Source organism: Papaver somniferum, chromosome 3 (assembly GCF_003573695.1).
Source record: "Papaver somniferum cultivar HN1 chromosome 3, ASM357369v1, whole genome shotgun sequence".
In the NCBI taxonomy this organism is placed as follows: Eukaryota; Viridiplantae; Streptophyta; class Magnoliopsida; order Ranunculales; family Papaveraceae; genus Papaver; species Papaver somniferum.
The window spans coordinates 93368767-93386507 of record NC_039360.1 but is presented as its reverse complement, the minus strand read 5'-3'; the positions used below and the strand labels follow the sequence as shown (position 1 = coordinate 93386507).

Genomic DNA, 17741 nt, shown 5'->3' with positions numbered 1-17741 from the left:
GGAAGGATCCATTGACATGGTTATAATGACATAATCCTTTGACATGGTTATCATTTTCTCTACCAAATCCAACCGACAATGAATTAAAAGCTAATATTTTGGTAACATGTTTCTTGTAAAAAACTCTACATTCCTACCAAAAATGAGAGAATTCCGAAATACAAAACTTCGCCATCCACAAATTTTAATTTCAACCGTTAATCTTCAACGGTTGATATTCAAAATGGTAGATGGTGGTCTTATACATATCAGAATGCTCTCATTTTTGGTGGGAGTGTAGAGACTTATTAACAGAACATGTCATCAAAAATTTAGCCTCAAATTCATTTCCCGTTGGGTTTGGTAGAGAAAATGACGCTAAAATGTCAAGATTATGTCATTATAACCATGTCAACGGATCCTACTCCTTCGAAAAAATACCCATATGGAAAACTTAATTTAGGTGTCTCATTTAGTACCTTAATTTCAATATCAACTTCAATAGAATGATTGAAAGCTTGGTATGTTGGGTAAACTCAACTGTGTCCAATCATGTCCATAGATGTTTATAGCAGGGTGGTTTTTTGCATTTCATATCTTACTATTAGCACTCCGTCAAGTGTTGCTTCCACTGGGTGAATTATTTAGACATAGTTCCATCTGGATTTGAAGGATGACACCCTTCTCATTAGTCATTCCTATTTTTATTTTTTTTTGAATTCCATTCCTTTTTTGTCCCTAAAAAGATTATGTATTGCGCTTATATTATTGGGGTCTGGCTCAGCCAGTCGGTTGCATTTCACCCCTTTCACACATACAACACACATGTTTGTACTCTGTAGTTACACTAACTCATACAATGTGGAAGATTATTGTATTTTTATCCACCTCCAGGTTGGGGCGCTGTCAAGTTTCAGGTTGTTACAATAGGTGTTTCTGTTTGAAATCAAGTGTGTAATAAAATACATTCATTTCATCAAATAATATGCGTTTGTTTTGCGTCTTTATTGCCTTTTAAATAATCATTGGCGCGATATATGATTGTTGTAGATAAAGGACAAACCAGTAAGAGTCGGTTAACAGAGTTTGTAATGTAACATATATATAGTAAAAATGGATACGAGTGTTTCATCTCTGAAGTTGAAGAAAATCAAAATGAATGATGTGTGGATTGCTAGATAGTGAGTGGAATATAGATCAGATACATGAGTTGATTTATAGTGGCATAACATATTTGGACATTTTGAAATTTATTGACTTGAGTTTTTTCTTGTCAAAAAGAAATTTCATTGTACTTCAAATTTTCTAATATATTTCTTTTGGAAGTTCCCAAGAGCTATTACCGGGAATTCATGTCCATATGTGGAAGTGATATCTGGGGACGGCTGTCAAAATAAAATAAAATGAAGGGTATAAAGAAGGATTGATTTCAGTTTTGGCATATGGACAAGTGTGGTGATTACTTTTTTTGTTGGTGTTGTTGCATTGTTCCTCATGCAAGGCACTACATTTTATGTCGGACGAAATCGATGTATTGTCTGAATATCCTACTATTCTTGGGTCATTGAAGGCTGAGCTTTTTGATGTTTTAGCATTTTAACTTAATTGTAATTTGTAGAAGAGATTTTCAACGTAAAATAATACTAGAGCTTTGAGTTAGTTCATAATTATAATTTACTAAGCAGTAGGACGGAACGGCAGGCCATCGCGCATGCACTTAGACTAGTTTATTAATAAAATATTTTATAAGCTAGCTAATATTTGGTGATTAATACAAGAGAAATTTTGGTGATATTAATTGAATATTAATTGTAAAAATAACAAAACCGAAAATATGTATTTATTACATATCTTTGAGAATTTTCGAATTTTGGTAATTATTTAATATTCAAACTTCCTTGATCTATAAAGGAAAGTTTATTCTTAAATTCGGTCTATATTGACTCTGAGCCAAATAGGATAGACTAAAATAAGTTCTTCCCCTAGATCTCGCTCAACACTCGAGATCTAAATATACAGATTAGCATGTATCTCCTTGGCTCCTCTCCAAGATTTGGATTGTGTTAGGTTTGTTTGCAAATTACGACCATAACAAACACAAATATTCTTACAATTTAACAACCTTCACCAAATAATTGTATTCGTAGTTATTACTTTTATCATGCCTAAGCAGTAAATAGAGCTAAGGATGTCAAAGGATGTCCCAAAACTATGAAATTCGTTCGAATTCGCATCCGGAGTATCAAATATTATTCAAAAATAATTTCTGGATTCAGATATCCAAAAAGTTTATCCGAAAATATAACTAACTGACTATGAATTCAGATATGAAGGTATTCACATTCGAAATATTGGTATCCGAAATTTAAATATAAATATTTAAATTTTAAGCCTAGAAAAGTATATATCATACTCTATTTTTTATTTTTCTTTATGTTTACTAAAAGTCCATCTACATATATCTCCAAAAACTGAAAAACCGAAAGCCCTTTTGTCCCGAGCAAGTCAGGGTAAGGACGAAAACATTATCTCCGAAAGATTTTATCTCATAAAAGTATGGTTAGATTTTATGCCAGCTTGCCTGCCTAGACACAACCCGTACTAAGGCAGGAACATTTACATATATCTCCATCATAATTAATTTTTATTATGATATATCTATTTGTTATGAAAATACAAAAGTTTTATTGTTTTCTTTTTTTTATCCCAATAAAAGTTCAAATACAAGGAATAACATTCGTGATGAAAATTGCCCAGTCCGAAGTTAATATCTATTTGGCCGAATTCATATTACATTCGTGATGAAAATCCAAATAATATCATATGAAAATTACCGAGTTACATCTTACATGGTTTGTGCGATACAATCATTTGGTGTTGTCTTGCAATGTTACATTATGATAATTTCAATAACTTGAAAATCTCTTTGACGAAAAATAGTTTGTGAACAACAACTATATAACGTCTTCTAAGAAAGTTTCAATAATTGAAATAAATAGTTTAGTATCATGTAACCTTGTTTGGATATAATCATAGTGTGTTAATCACATTATTGTACAAATCCAAAACCGGGAACCTGAAGTATGCATACCCGTATGACAGTTACTATATCTGTTGGGATTTCAAATCAAAAATTTAGATAGATTATGAAATTTTGAATTCAGATACCAATTATGCCATATTCTCATCTATATACATGTGGTTACACCCTTAATTTGCAGATTAAAAAAAAACAGTAACAATATTTTTACTTTTAAACATGTTATTCACTTCTCTATGTTCCACCTCCTTATTCTGCTCCTTCAAATCTAACCCACGCATTTAGGCCTATTCCTATGCATATGGCAAACATCATGTTTTTCCATATATGCACCCACTATGGGTATGCCAAACTGCCAAATGCCTATATGTCAGGAATAACGTATAGGCATACACGACAGAGTTTCCAGCGAGCAATAGAGTTTACATCACTCGACGGTCAAGCCAGCGCTCGCTGGTCTTTAAAGCGCCAGCGCTAGTCAAGCTATCGCTCGTCTCTCTGATCATCGCTTATCAGATCTTCATCCAACGGCTACTATTTTATCCCTTATAAATACCTAATTTCAATCTCATTTCAACTCACACCAGAATTTCTAAATCTCTCTAGAATTTCTCAATCTTCTTCATCAAATCTAAAACAATCACTCATTTTCTACAATTTTTTATTCTTGTAATATGGATTCACAATCTCAAAGTCAAGACAAAGGCAAAGCTAAAAAATCAAAATCCTTGGTGCAAAATACAACATGATAGAGGATGAATACATTTTTCGTAATTATGTTTATTTTACCCAAGATTGTAACGATGGTGCACAGCAACATGGTAACACCATGTGGGAAAATATATCTCATAAATATGAAGAACAAACTTGAACATCAATTCTCGTGATGCAAAAGGATTGGCAGAACACTTCATTGTAATCAACAGGGAAGTAGCCGCTTATGTTGCATTGATAATGCAAGCCAAGAGAGCAGGCAAGGAGAGTGGTCAGGTGGATGTTGATATTGAAATACAGGTTCGTACAGATTGGCAGCAAAAACATGGTAAACGGTTCTCTTTCGAAAGTTGTTATCATATTTTGAAGGTGTTGAACAAATATAATCCAGATTTCTCCCTCAATACCAAATTCTTCACCATTTTCACCATGTCCATCAAATTCTTCACCAGATACTGCAAGAAACCTAAAAAGTAACTTAGTTTTTAATAATTTTGATGATGGTAAGAGAAAACTGTCAGGGAGGAACAATGCAAGACTAGCAATAAAATTAGCTCAAGAAGGAGGGAGTTCCGGTGGATTTAACATGGAAGAGTTTATGGAACATCAAAAGACCGTCGAGAAGCACAGAGCAGTTGATAGGAAATTTCAAAACAGAGAGAGTTAAAAAAGTCGTCTTTCTCAAGAAAAGTTTAGATTTGACTATGATAAGCATGACATTCTTCAAGCTAACACTTCAATTATGAACTCCCAGCAAACACATGTGTGGCAAATTGAATATGACAGAATTCAAGCACAGATTGAACAACAAGCTGGATTTACTAACAACAATGGTGATGATGATGATGATGGAACTGATGATGAGTTTGATGTAGTGGTTCCTCTGAGAGCAAGTCTTATGGTGGAATCCATCCTATTTCAAGTGTGGAAAAATTATGGAATGTCAAGTCTAGTGGCTTCCATATTGGTGTTTTCCATGAAAAATACAAGCAGTGTTCCATGGTTTCTTGGAAGGTCTCGTGGAATCCATCTGAGCGCTAATCAGATTAGCGTAAAACGCTATCCAGAATAGCGTCAAAAAAGACAAACAAACGCCAATGAGAACGGCGCCTAACGCTGATCAAAATGGTGTTTATATGTATGATGACGTCATCAGACAATCATATACTACTCTAACTTGGTTTTTTACGTATATAGAGTGATTGAAAAAACAGGTGTCACATAAAAGGATGTGGACATGGAGTGATACCATTTGTTACCTGTTATTTAATTATTACTTCACATTTCACAGGTTGGTAAAATAATATACGTATTTCATAGTGATACACAAAAGTTGAAAAACGCTAAAACGATTGGCGTTAAATGCTATTCTATTTAGCGTTTCTTTGGATTCCATCATTAAACTTGCACTTCCATAGTCTATTCTAAATGGTGATGTGGCATGGAATTTGGAACATGAAATTCTTCCACCATAAGACTTGCTCTAAATGATTGATGTATTAAATTAAGTTTTAATATAAAGTACTGCATTTTAATTTGATATGTTGTTGTTACATTCTACTTAATATTAGTTTGAAATGAAAAGTTGATTAATATGAAATGTTGTTGCTCATTAACTTAAATAAGTCTATTGCTCATTAACTTAAATTAAAATACATAACTTAAATTAAAATACATAACTCATTGTCTTCCATGCTCTGCCCAAAGATTCAATCGCAGATCTTCTCTTAAACTGTCACACAAATTTCGGTTTTGAATGTAATTAGTCATTTGAGAATAATTCCTTGTAGTGACGCCTCTTTGTGGTCGAATCTCCGGCCTCAAATCTTCGTCTTCATAGTTAGTCCACTCCGGATCACGACGGGTTTCCTGAATTACCATGTTATGAAGAATTATGCAAGTGAGCATAGTTTTGTGCATTTCACGAGGACTCAACCCACGATATGGGTCACAAATGATAGCGAACTTCCTCTTTAAAATTCCAAAAGCGCGTTCCACATCCTTCCTCGCTGCCATTTGGGCATCATTAAAATGCCGGTATGATCGACCCAATGCACCGGCAGGAGGCTGACGGTAGCATTGAACCAAGGTGGACCATTTCGGGTAGATACCATCTGCAAGATAATATCCATGAGTGTACTGGTGGTCGTTGATCATGAAACGGACTTGGGACAAATTACATGCTTCAAATCTTCAAACCGATGCGACTTGTGCAAAACATTGAAATCATTTTGTGAACCCGGAAGACCAAAAAAAGCGTGCCATATCCAACAATCATAAGAAGCAGTAGCTTCAAGGTTAATTGTTGGTTTTGGATAATGACCCTTGTATTGACCGGCCCAATAAACAGGGCATCCTTGCCATACCCAATGCATACAATCGAGACTACCTAGCATTCCCGGGAATCCCCTTTCCTCATTCTCCCTCAATATTTCTCTAACATCTTCCTCGGTTGGTTTTCGTAAATATGTTGGACCAAAATGTTTAATCATTACTTCACAAAACAATGAAAGGTAAGTGAATGAAGTTGTTTTACCCATACGAAGGTACTCATCGTTCGCATCCGCTGGAGTGCTATAACCTTGAATCCTTAAAGCCGAAGTAAATTTTTGTTCAGGAGTATGACCTCTAATATTGAGTGCATCAAACTGATAATTAAATTGAGGTTCTACTCGACAAAGCTCCTCAATAATCTTTATCACCAGATGACGAGGCATACGGAATCGACCTTGGAAATTTTGATCAGAGTACACACAATTGGGAAGTAAATAATCGTGCATCAGCTTCTGATGGTAAAATTCCCTCCCTCGATATGTATACCTTCTTGAGAATACTGGTACTCTAGGTATTTGGCCTGTATGTACTAGCATCAAAATGTCGATGAGTTTATTATCTTCAACTTCCTCGTCGTCAAGTTCTTGCAACCTCCTTCGATGCATTTCTTGTTGTAATCTAAACCGATTCACAATAACATTCCTCTCTTCATTGGATCTCGTCATTGATGATTATGAAATTTAAAATGATAATAGAGATAGAGAAATTGGTGAAATATAGGTTGAAGTAGGTGTGAGTACCTTGGAGAAATACGAGGGCGTATATATAGGAACCAGTAGGGAGAAATAGCCTTTACAAAATACCCAGTGGTCGGTATAATTAATATCGCCAGCGATACTGTTTATATTGCTCGATTTAATGTATAACGTCAGCGATAATCACAATATCGCCAGTGTTATTCATAATATCGTTCGCTAGAAAGTGTATCGCTTATTGGTTTTCCCATAATGGCGCAATTGATTTACCATGACACCTGGTATACCAAATAGCTTTTTTTTTTGGCATGCGCATAGAAAGGCCTTAGGATCTAATTCACATTAAAATACATGTGGAATTTAGTATTCCCCTACCAACATTGGAGATTTGATTCATATTATGATACAGGTGGAATTTACCATTCCCTACATGTAGGGTTTAAAATTGGAAGAGCAGTAGGGAGGTGAATAGCATCACCCAAAACTCACCCCTTTTGCATTAGTGGAGAAATGGGTCCAAGACAAAAAGTCTATGTTTTGTCCAAAGTTTTGGTTTTACAGTTCCAAACAAAACCAAAAGGTCTATGTTTTGTCCTAAGATTTGGTTTTACAGTTCCAAACAAAACAACCACGATTCTCTCACAGACTCTCACAACCTTTTAACTCACTCTTTGTTTCTTCTCCATGTTATCTCTTTTTAACTCACTCTTTGTTTCTTCTCCATGTTATCTCTCTAAAGTCTAACAGGGTGTTAGTCCTTAAGGAATTTGGAAGAGTTGGGTGTTGTTGGTTTTTTCCCTGTTAGTTGTGGGGAGTTCGAAGAAGTCTCTCAAAATTCCCGTTAGTCATGGGGGAATTTAGCCGTTAGTCGTGAGGGAATTTAGAAAAATCTCTCAAACTCCCTAAAAAACCCCGTTAATCGTGGGAGAGTTTGAAAGAAACTCTTAAACTCCCTGTTAGTGGTAAAAACTAGATTGTTAGGGAGTTGGGTTTTTTTTGGGAGTTCCGGGGAGTTTACAGTGTATTTTTGCCTCACTCCAAATTTCTCAAAAGAGTATAGATTTTGGGAGAGTCTCTCAAACTCCCTACACTCAAAATACCAAACTCTCTCAAACTCCCTGAACTCTCTTACACTCCCTCAAAATCCCCAAGATTCAAAATATATTAAACTCCCTCCAATTCAATTGTGGACTAACCCCTTTAAAATAAAGAACAGACATTCATCAAACTCAAAAGCTTGGACTTACCTCCTTATCCTCACAAACTCCACACCAGACAATACATCACCATGCATGGCCTGCAGTCTCGTTCTGAACCTAAAACTAATATTCATGTCTTTTTAACTGACACACAAAAAATTCTCTCTTCTCAGATTTCAGACTTCAAAAGATTTCCATTTGAACATATACAACAAACAAATACAAGAACAGATTTCAACCTTACTGGGGAGTTTGATTCAGATCTAATACAAGATTCAAGAAAGAAACTGGAAATTTAACTTAAATTTATTAATCAAAACAAAACGCAAAATTAAACAAAAAAAAAAACCGGAAAATACTTAAGTAAATGGAAAATATTCAGGATTTAAATAAGGATAATCACTTTCTTGTCTTGAATTACTTCTTTTCCTTTTTATCCAAATTTCTGTTACTGAAATTCATCATTTCAAAATAACGAATTGAAAGTAGAGACAGTGAAAGATTGACTTCATCTCTTCCCCAGTTAGGTTTTGGTTTCACAACCGTTCTTGCAATTGAAGAAGATGAAGATCGTTTCAACAAAGGCCAGATGTAAAGAGAATGAAGACGACGAAATCCACCTAAAGCAAGAACAACCGAACGAAGCTGTCGATTACCACAACCAATATTAGCCCAGTGACGAGTACAGATGAATTCCCATAATCTTTCATCTTCAGCCATTTTACTCCATTTTTTGTTGACACAAGCTGCTGTAGCTAACGTTTTTGCATCAAAATGTTTTAATACTTCAATTGCTAAATCATCGTTTAGATTAGCAAATCCAATTTCCTTATCATCTCCCTCTTCTTCTTCTTCCAATTTGTTTTTCCTTTTCCTCAATCTTTCATCTTCAATTATGAGATTTGGATCTTCATCCAATGAATCAGCTGTTCTTTTCATCTCTGGATCTTAGAAAAGATTATGATTCTAATTTCTACTAGAAAATCTGAAGAGCCTGGGGTTCTCTTCACTGACAAGGGAAGGGAGAGAATATATACTTAATGAAACGTTAAAGTTCGGATAAATGCTCCATTTTCTAGATTTTGAAATGACAACGTGCCCCTACTATTTTTTCGGCGTTTACGAAGATTTGATTTCATAGGGGCCCTGTGATTCGCACCGGGAGTATAGTGTACTCCAAGTTGGGCTTAAAATTAGTTCATTACCTGGATGGTCAAAGCTAGGACGATATTTTATGTATCATGTTTTTTTTTTTTTTTTTTTCCGAGGGGTTTATGGTTTTATTAGGCCACATTCCCTATAGTTATAAGGGGTGTCTTAAAGCATTGAAATGACTAACCTATCGTTAACCTGATTTAATTTAAAACCAACCCAATAACCACCTATATATAACCACCACCTCCTCCCACCACCATCTTCCACCATCGTCGATTACCACCACCACCACCTACGATAATCACCACCACCAACCACCGATTACCACCACCGCCCACCACCGCCGATCACCACCACCACCACCTCCGATTATCACCACCACCTCCGATTACCATCACCACCAACCACCGATCACCACCACCAACCACCACCACCACTATATATATATATATATAGCTTAATTTAAAAAATTAACAAAGATATTCTCACAAACCCATTACTTGTCATTCGTTTTTGGTTGAATAAATGAGAAGTAATCATTAAAATGAGTTGAAAATGGAAGTTGCAGAGAGGTTTAATGTAGGGTTTTTTCAGAGAAAAGTTCGGTTATCAAGAATTAATTTTTTCTTAACCGAACTCAGAGTTCGATTGATTCGCAAAAAATACTTTTAACCGAACTCCTTGTATTAGAACAACACAGTCCATAAGTTCTGTTCCTTCGCAAATAAGGATACCACCGAACTTTAGGTTACGAAAATAATGAGAAGTCCACAAGTTCGGTTCGTTCGAAAAAATGTTAAGTTTTCTTTGTAACCGAACTCTACCTTTGAAACTTCGTAACTGAACTCTACCTAATTCGCCAAGAAATAAATTTCGTAGTAACCGAACGTTCGCCTAATTGCATATATGCATATATAAGCCCAGTTCGGTTGATTCGCAAAATATGTTGAAGTTTGCGAACCAACCGAACTTCTAACACTAGGTTACTTTTAACCTGCACTTCGGTTGGGAACTTGGTTGCGTTGAAGTTTGCGAACTAACCGAACACACAAGATGTACCCAAATAAATTGTTAAGTTCAAAGTTCGGTTACCTACTGTGAGTGGGGAAAAACGATTTGCTGGTTTTTACGGAATTGAAGAGTCGACCGTGTGGAGACTCATTGAACCGAGCGAAATATTGAACCTCACACAGATGCACTGCAAGAAGGGAGTGCTTTAAGTTCGAGATATCAATCTGTAAGACCCCGTTCTAAACCAAGAACAGTGGCCGTTCCAGAGTCAATTCGGTCACAAGAGAGGATGGGTTGATCTGTAGGAGGGAAGCTGAGAAATGCGTGAGATCAATGGTGATCTGAGATTGTAGGTGTGTTGTGAATTCAGCGTGAAAATGCTCTGAATGATTGAATTTTGCTCAATTGAGAGTAATTTCTGTGAGTTCGTGTAGACGAAAGATTGTCTGTATGAACTTTGATGAGAAATTGCTCGTTTGGCGAATGTTGTTCGATGTTCGAAAAACTCTGTCTCTTCAATCAGGATTCAGGACATTTTATAATGCCGGAGTTGAAAACACCATGATCCCATGAAGTGTGACAGTTGCTGGAATCAGAGAATGGGAAATGGGGAAATCATGTTAAAACCAATTACTCATCGTGCGGAGACTTGGTTAACTTTCCACCCACTACTTTGCTGACTCTTCCAACTGATTGCACGACTTGCTCACATTCTCATCGTGGGTAAACACGTGCCGTAGACCGCCAGACCAAAACCCTAGTTAATATCCCCCCATGTGACACGATTGAAATCTCGTGATTGTGGAGTCAGTTGCTGACTTTATGGGACGATGAGTCCATGTAGCGCTGAGTTGAACATGATTAGCAAATGTTTCGAAACTCATGAATTTAATGTGTCTGCTGAGACGAGGTATCATTATAACCTAAGACGAGCAAAACTGTGTTGCTAAATTGTTGAATATTGATAGTTGAACCAATATTCTTTGATTTGAGCAAATATTGCTAGTCTGAGCGAATATTGCTAATTGAGTAAATATTGCCGGTTCGAGCGAATATTGCTAGTTCGAGCAAATATTGCTAGTTTGAACAAATATTGTTCTTTTGATGAATTGTTGGTAGCTGGACCAAATAAAATGTTAATTTAAGTTACTGACTGCTGAGTCGAGCAAAATAAATATGAATATCAATCATGGAATCAACATAAAATTATCAGAGTGTTCGAATCTGCACAGAATCACGTTTCTGCAGAGCTCTGGATTCAAAACCCTAATTTTACCGAAATGATGATTTATTGCAAATCACACGGACCGTACATGGGATGACGGGTTCACCATATAACGCCCAGATGCTCGAATGAGCAAAAATACCAAAGTCTCTTGAGGACCAGTTGGTGAAAGAATGATTAAATGTGGTTTAATCATTTACTGAAATAATGCTCGTGTGAGCACAAATCATAAAACCTGATGTAGAAAATATGAGGGGCCGACCAAGAGGTCATGAGACCGGCTCTTGATGGTCGTGGGACCAGTAGATGGTCGTTTGAGCGAACTTCCAATTGTTTGGAAAAGTTCGAACCTAATATGAGCAACTGAGCAAATTAGGTTAAAATCATTAAAACATGCGGGACCAGCTGTTTGCAAGCCTCAGGGTCACCCTTGGTCGGTCAAGGGGATGTGCCCGTGTCACCATAGTGTCCGTGCTTCAGTCCTGAGAATTTTGATATTTTCTGATGCACGTTTGAGCAACATTTGGAGAAAATATGAAAATCCATGGTTTTGCTGAAACTGGGAAAAATACATGAGATGATGAAAATAATAAATAAACAAGGAATCACAAGGTGTGGGACCGGCCACGGCTAGGATGGCGGCCGGCTGACACGCGGTCCCACATGCTTTTCCCAGTTTTATGTGATTTTATGTATTTTTCTCTGATTTAAGGGAAATTCCATGAAACTGGAGAGTTTGGCGAAATTAGGGAACTTCCATGAGATGAGAGACATAAATTAAAATATAAAATAGGGAATGGGAGTGTGGGACCGGCAATGGCCGTGGCATGGCCGGCCGGCCAATGGGCGCGGGTCCCAAGGCACTCTTCCAATTTTATGTAATTTTGATGATTTTAGATAATTTTCATAAAATCAAAGGGATTTGTTGAAAACCAAGATATTTTGTTGAAATCAGGGAGTTTACATGAAATCAGGAAACAAAACACCAATATAATAAAATAATGGGCGTGTGGGACCGGCTAGGGCATGGCCGGCGGCTAGAGCCCGGTCCACAAGTTTTCCTAATTTTTTAATATTTTCCATGATTTTAGAGAAAATACATGAAATTAGGTAATTTTAGGGAAAATTCATAAAATCAAGGAATTTTCATAATTTGAGAAGGAATAATAAAATAATGGGACGTGAGGTGTGGGACCGCCACGGCCAAGGCATGACCGCCGGCCGGCGGTCCCGCGACACCTTTCCCTAATTTTATTATTTTGATAAAATCATGTGATTTAGATAAAAATACATGAAATTAGGTAATTTTCATGATTTTAGGGAAAATTCATAAAATCAAGGAATTTTCATAATTTGAGAGAAATAATAAAATAATGGAGACGTGAGGTGTGGGACCGGCCGGCCAAGGCATGGCCGGCTGGTGCTCGGTCCCGCGACACCTTTCCCTAATTTTATTATTTTTTGATAAAATCATGTGATTTAGATAAAATACATGAAATTAGGTAATTTTCATGATTTTAGGGAAAATTCATAAAATCAAGGAATTTTCATAATTTGAGAGAAATAATAAAATAATGGAGACGTGAGGTGTGGGACCGGCCACGGCCAAGGCATGCCGGCTGGTGCTCGGTCCCCGACACCTTTCCCTAATTTTATTATTTTTTGATAAAATCATGTGATTTAGATAATTTCTTTGAAATAAAGGAAATTTGCTCGAACGAGGGATTTTCATGAGATCGTGAAAATAGTAAAAATATGGTAAAATATAAAATTGGGCGCGGGACTAGTCACGGCATGACTGGCCGGCTGGTGAGCCTAGTCCCTGGCGCTTTTGTTTAATATTTTATTATTATTTTCCCTTCCTATTTTGCATAGGTTCCTCGTTCGTTCGTATTTTTGAAATGCTCGTTCGTGCATTCAAAATGCTGGTCTGTGCATTATCTGCTAATTACACTTGCACCATTTTTGTCAGGGCTTATTCGATGCTCAGATGCCTGTTCGTTGAATATTTATTACTAACCTGTGGAATTCTGCTGGGAAGAACCACAGATTGAAGTAACGAAATATAACGAGGAATCGTAGAATATTGCTGAATATTCAGGCGATTAATTGACGACTCGTAGAATATTGCTGGATATTCACGATGGCTCGTAGAATATTGCTGGATATTCAGACGATTTAAGATAATTAATTGCTGGCTCTATACTAGAAGGGCTTCCTGTCTAGGAGCATTAATTATCTGAGGGTTGAGCAATATGAACTTGCTGGAGTGTCATATTCCTCTTGCATAGTCGGGGAAAATTGGTTACATCCCGAAGACGTTGTCGCTCTATACTAGCAGACATGCTGTCTAGGAGCCCCCAATCTTTCGATTCTATACAGTATGAGATGTGCGTGGCCTCAGCTGAGAGACTGCACATCTTCATCTTCTCTGAGAGACTTTCTCCATCAGAGGTGGCATGAGCTTTCATGCATAGAGACATGAGTCTCGATACTCATCCGATTGCCGGATCCGGAGTAATTACTGAAATTGCTCAGTATTCATGAGATGTGCCGTGGCCTCAGCTGAGAGACTACACATCTACACGTACTCTGAGAGACAGCCTTCTCAGTCAGAGATTTATGACATGAGCTTTCATGCTTTAATGAGAGACATGAGTCTCAATACTCATCCGGTTGCCGAATCTGGAGTATAGTTTTACAATTCTACCCTTTGTCGAAAATCCACCATCTACATTAAGTCCCCTGCTTAGTGAGGAACAGTCATGTTCCTCAGTCAGCATTGAATGGTGATTTTCCAGGTACAGACAAAAATAAGTAATTGAACTTAGTCATAAGATAAGATGTTACCGGATTTCGACTGAATGAGCAAACCATGGTTTGAGCGGAAACCTCTGTGGCATAATAGAACATCATCCAGTGAACATAAATTGATGTAGAACCGCTGATTCGATGGTGGAACCTTGGTTGGTTTAGGATTCACGGGCCGGGCCCAAAAAGGAAATCCTTATGGAATTAGGTTTTGGAAATAAGATTAGGTATAAAAGGAATTAATCCTCTTTTTTTTTATTCTCTCCCACACCACCACCACCTTCACTCCCTCTCATCTCACGCCGAGCAAGAGCAGCAGGAGAAAATTCGCCGGATTCCACCCGCCGACGCCGTTAGCTCGCCGTCCCCAAATTCCGGCCGACGCCGACCAGGTACGTGCAATTTTTTTTTTTTCAATTTGTGATTTCATGAGTGTTCATGCTTCCATCATGTTAAAATTATATACATGGTATATGTTGATGTGAGTTTTGTAGAAAAACCCTTGTTTTTAAACGTATGTTCGTTCGATCGTTAGTTTTGAAAACTAATAAAATCCCTGATTTAGAAGATTTTTTATATATGTGGACTTAGGTCCAGTGATAAAACTTAGTGTATGAGCTTTCATGTGAACCAAGATTTTACCTTAATAGATGTGAGCTTTCACAAAACCGAAATAAACTCGTTTTAGAAAATATGCTCATTCGAGGAAAATAGATACATATATTTTTATGTATGTAAATTTATGTCCAGTGATAAAACTTTTTTATGAGCTTTCATGAGAATTAGTATTTTATCACAATAGGTGTGAGCTTTCACAAAATAGCATAAACCTTCGTTTTTAATAAAACACTAATACGAAGGAAAAAGATTTTTTTATATATGTAGCCGTGACATATTTTATGTGAAACATGATGACATATTTTATTCACATGGATTTGTTCTTATTAGATAAATTCTGAAAATTTATGAACAAATTGCATTAATTATTGTTTGTAAAATCAAGACATGGGTTTTGAGTAACCTTCAAACTAGACAATTATTTACGATGAAATATGTCTTGTTGTAAATTTCATAGTTCAGTTGTGTGAATGTTCACATTATGAAAATTATGTCTATGATTTTATGAGAAAATCATTTTCATGAACTAATGAAGTTTTGTTCGTTATGCAGGTTTCAAGGAACGAACTAATTTCGTGTGTAACTCTTGCATCATACTTTAGTGAAATTGAAAAGGTAAGAGTTCAAGATTTACCATTTTAGACAGGGTTTTAATTTGCATGATTCCATCATCTTATTGAATTCGCATGACGACTGAAACATTGTGTGGATTTCACAAGCTTTGGAGGATGTCTGATTCTCCAGCCAGATGCTTCCAGAGATGAAATGTGCAGTATGATATCTCCATAGAGGAAACATACGGATGAGACTTCCGTTGGTGAGAAGACGAAACACCTGGAGTCAAGAATGTCCCAAACATAGATGACGCATTCTTTGAGGTTCAGGAGCCCGAAAATCGTCTCAAGTCCCCGGTATATCGCCTTCTGATCAATCCCAGGACGGTCACTCAAAAGAAATTGGTGACTCCTCGTGCTGCTATTCGGTTCTTGTCCAGGCTTCAATGATTGAATTCAAGCTTTCTCGACGCCTTAGAGAAGTTCTCGGATGGTCTAGACACATGCTGGATTTCCTCGTGTTAGAGCTATGCTGGATAGAGCACAAATTACCAGGGCCGTTCAAACATCTGGAGATTTGTATATCTTTCATGACGCACGAGGTATTGTAGCTCTTCTTGCTCGCTGGTGCATCCCAACTCATACGTTTATATGCAGCTGGGGAAGTTCACTATTACCTTGGAAGATGTAGTTGCTTTGTTGCATCTTCCAATTACAGGTAACTTTCCTGAAGAACTTTGGACGGCGGAAGAGAAAACAGTTTCCAAAACTTTAACAGCTGAGATGGAGAGAATCAACAAGGTTTTTGGTAAAGGTTGTTACGCTCATTGGTTGACACATTGGTGGCCACGAGACGCCCTCTTGATGAACCCGACGGTATGTTGTCTATTGCTGCTTTCTTGTGCTTATGGCTGTCCAGAGATGTGTTTGAAGATGCTGGTACCTTGTTGAAGCCGTTTGTAATTCCTTTCGCTATTAAACTGGCTCAAGGTGAACAACTTCCGCTCGGTAGCTTATTCTTGGGTTCTTTATATTCTAACCTGGACTCTTTAGTCGTAGACTCCAGTGTTTCGAACGGCTTCATGAAGATTGAATGCTACGCCAATACGATGTTCCTCCAAGCTCTGATGTGGGAGCGTTTCGGAAACTATGCACCCATTCCCCAGTGTCTTACAAAGTCTGAACTCTGCTGATGCTCGACGTATCTTCCATGAGAAAGACAACGCTAGGATTATGCGCTGGTCTACGAAGCAAATTCAGTCCAAGACACGCTTCATTGACGTATTAGATGACGAGTCTGAGTTCAACTTCCGTCCTTGGGTGGTGGTTCCTCCTCACGTTTCTCAATTGAAGACTTTCAATGCTGGAGAAAGTAAGTATTTGAAATCCGGTGCTGATTTGAGTGATGGCGAAAGATCTTTCATGCTGAGTTGTACTCCCGGTCACATAATATCAGCAGCGTATGGAGATTTTTCGGTGGAGGAGTATAATATTGACAGAACCGCCCGTCAGATGGGTATGGACCAATGTGTTCCAACCTTCAGAAGGAGAAGACCATCAGTGGAACAACTTAAGACTTGTTTAGATCACACATGATGAAGGGAGCTCCTATTGGTTCCCTTGTATTGATCGAACCACGTACGTGACTCCAGGTTACATGGAATTCTGGGATCAGCAGCTTGAGCGTCTTAATGATTATGTGACGGCCTCCCAACCTTTAGTGAAGGATCCCCCTTCTTCTGAGATGAGTGCCTCTCGTCCCAGACTAAGGAATATTTCTGGTGGTGACAAACGAAAGACATCTCCAGGAGGTTCACCGGTATGTATTCTTTTGCATATTCCTCATACAACTCGTATAATCGTCTTTAATTACTACATCAATTTCTTTTGCAGGAGGGTCGTGCTGTGAGACCTCGAATTGAAGTGAATTTCTCAGAGGAGGCAATTGCCCACGGTGGAGAAGGCAGGAGCAAGAATTGCAAGTTGTTGCCCAACACCATAAAGTCCCCAGTCGCCTTTTTGGTGAGTTGTGATATTTTTTCGCTGTGACTTCTTCCATCCGCATTATCAGGATCTCAAAACCAATATTTGTTATTTGGTTACAGGACTTTGCTCCGTCTAGTATTGACGGTCTTCGATTCTCTGCTGCTGGGCAGACGACTTCTGATTTGAGCGTTGAAGAAGAAGTCGCGTGAGTAATTTCCTTTACCATCGGACATAAATTTCATGTGAAGATGCTAATTACTTGATAATATGTCCAGGAGGATGTCATCATGGAGGCGGAAAGTGCTGATGTTCGACCTTCCTCTGAGAATATAGATGAAGGCACTTCCAAAGATTCGGAGCCAAATAGAAGTAATGAGCCCCTTGTCGTTAATACGGACATCATAATTCCTTGAGTACTTC

General features: G+C 37.6%; 1 protein-coding gene across 1 annotated transcript; it reads right to left on the bottom strand.

The window, feature by feature from the left end:
* Positions 1-8255: 8255 nt before the first annotated feature.
* LOC113361488 (F-box protein GID2-like) lies at positions 8256-8988 on the bottom strand. The gene has a single exon (XM_026604724.1). It carries the CDS (start codon positions 8898-8900, stop codon positions 8379-8381), a length of 522 nt encoding a protein of 173 aa, XP_026460509.1. The 5' UTR covers positions 8901-8988; the 3' UTR covers positions 8256-8378.
* Positions 8989-17741: the final 8753 nt, after the last annotated feature.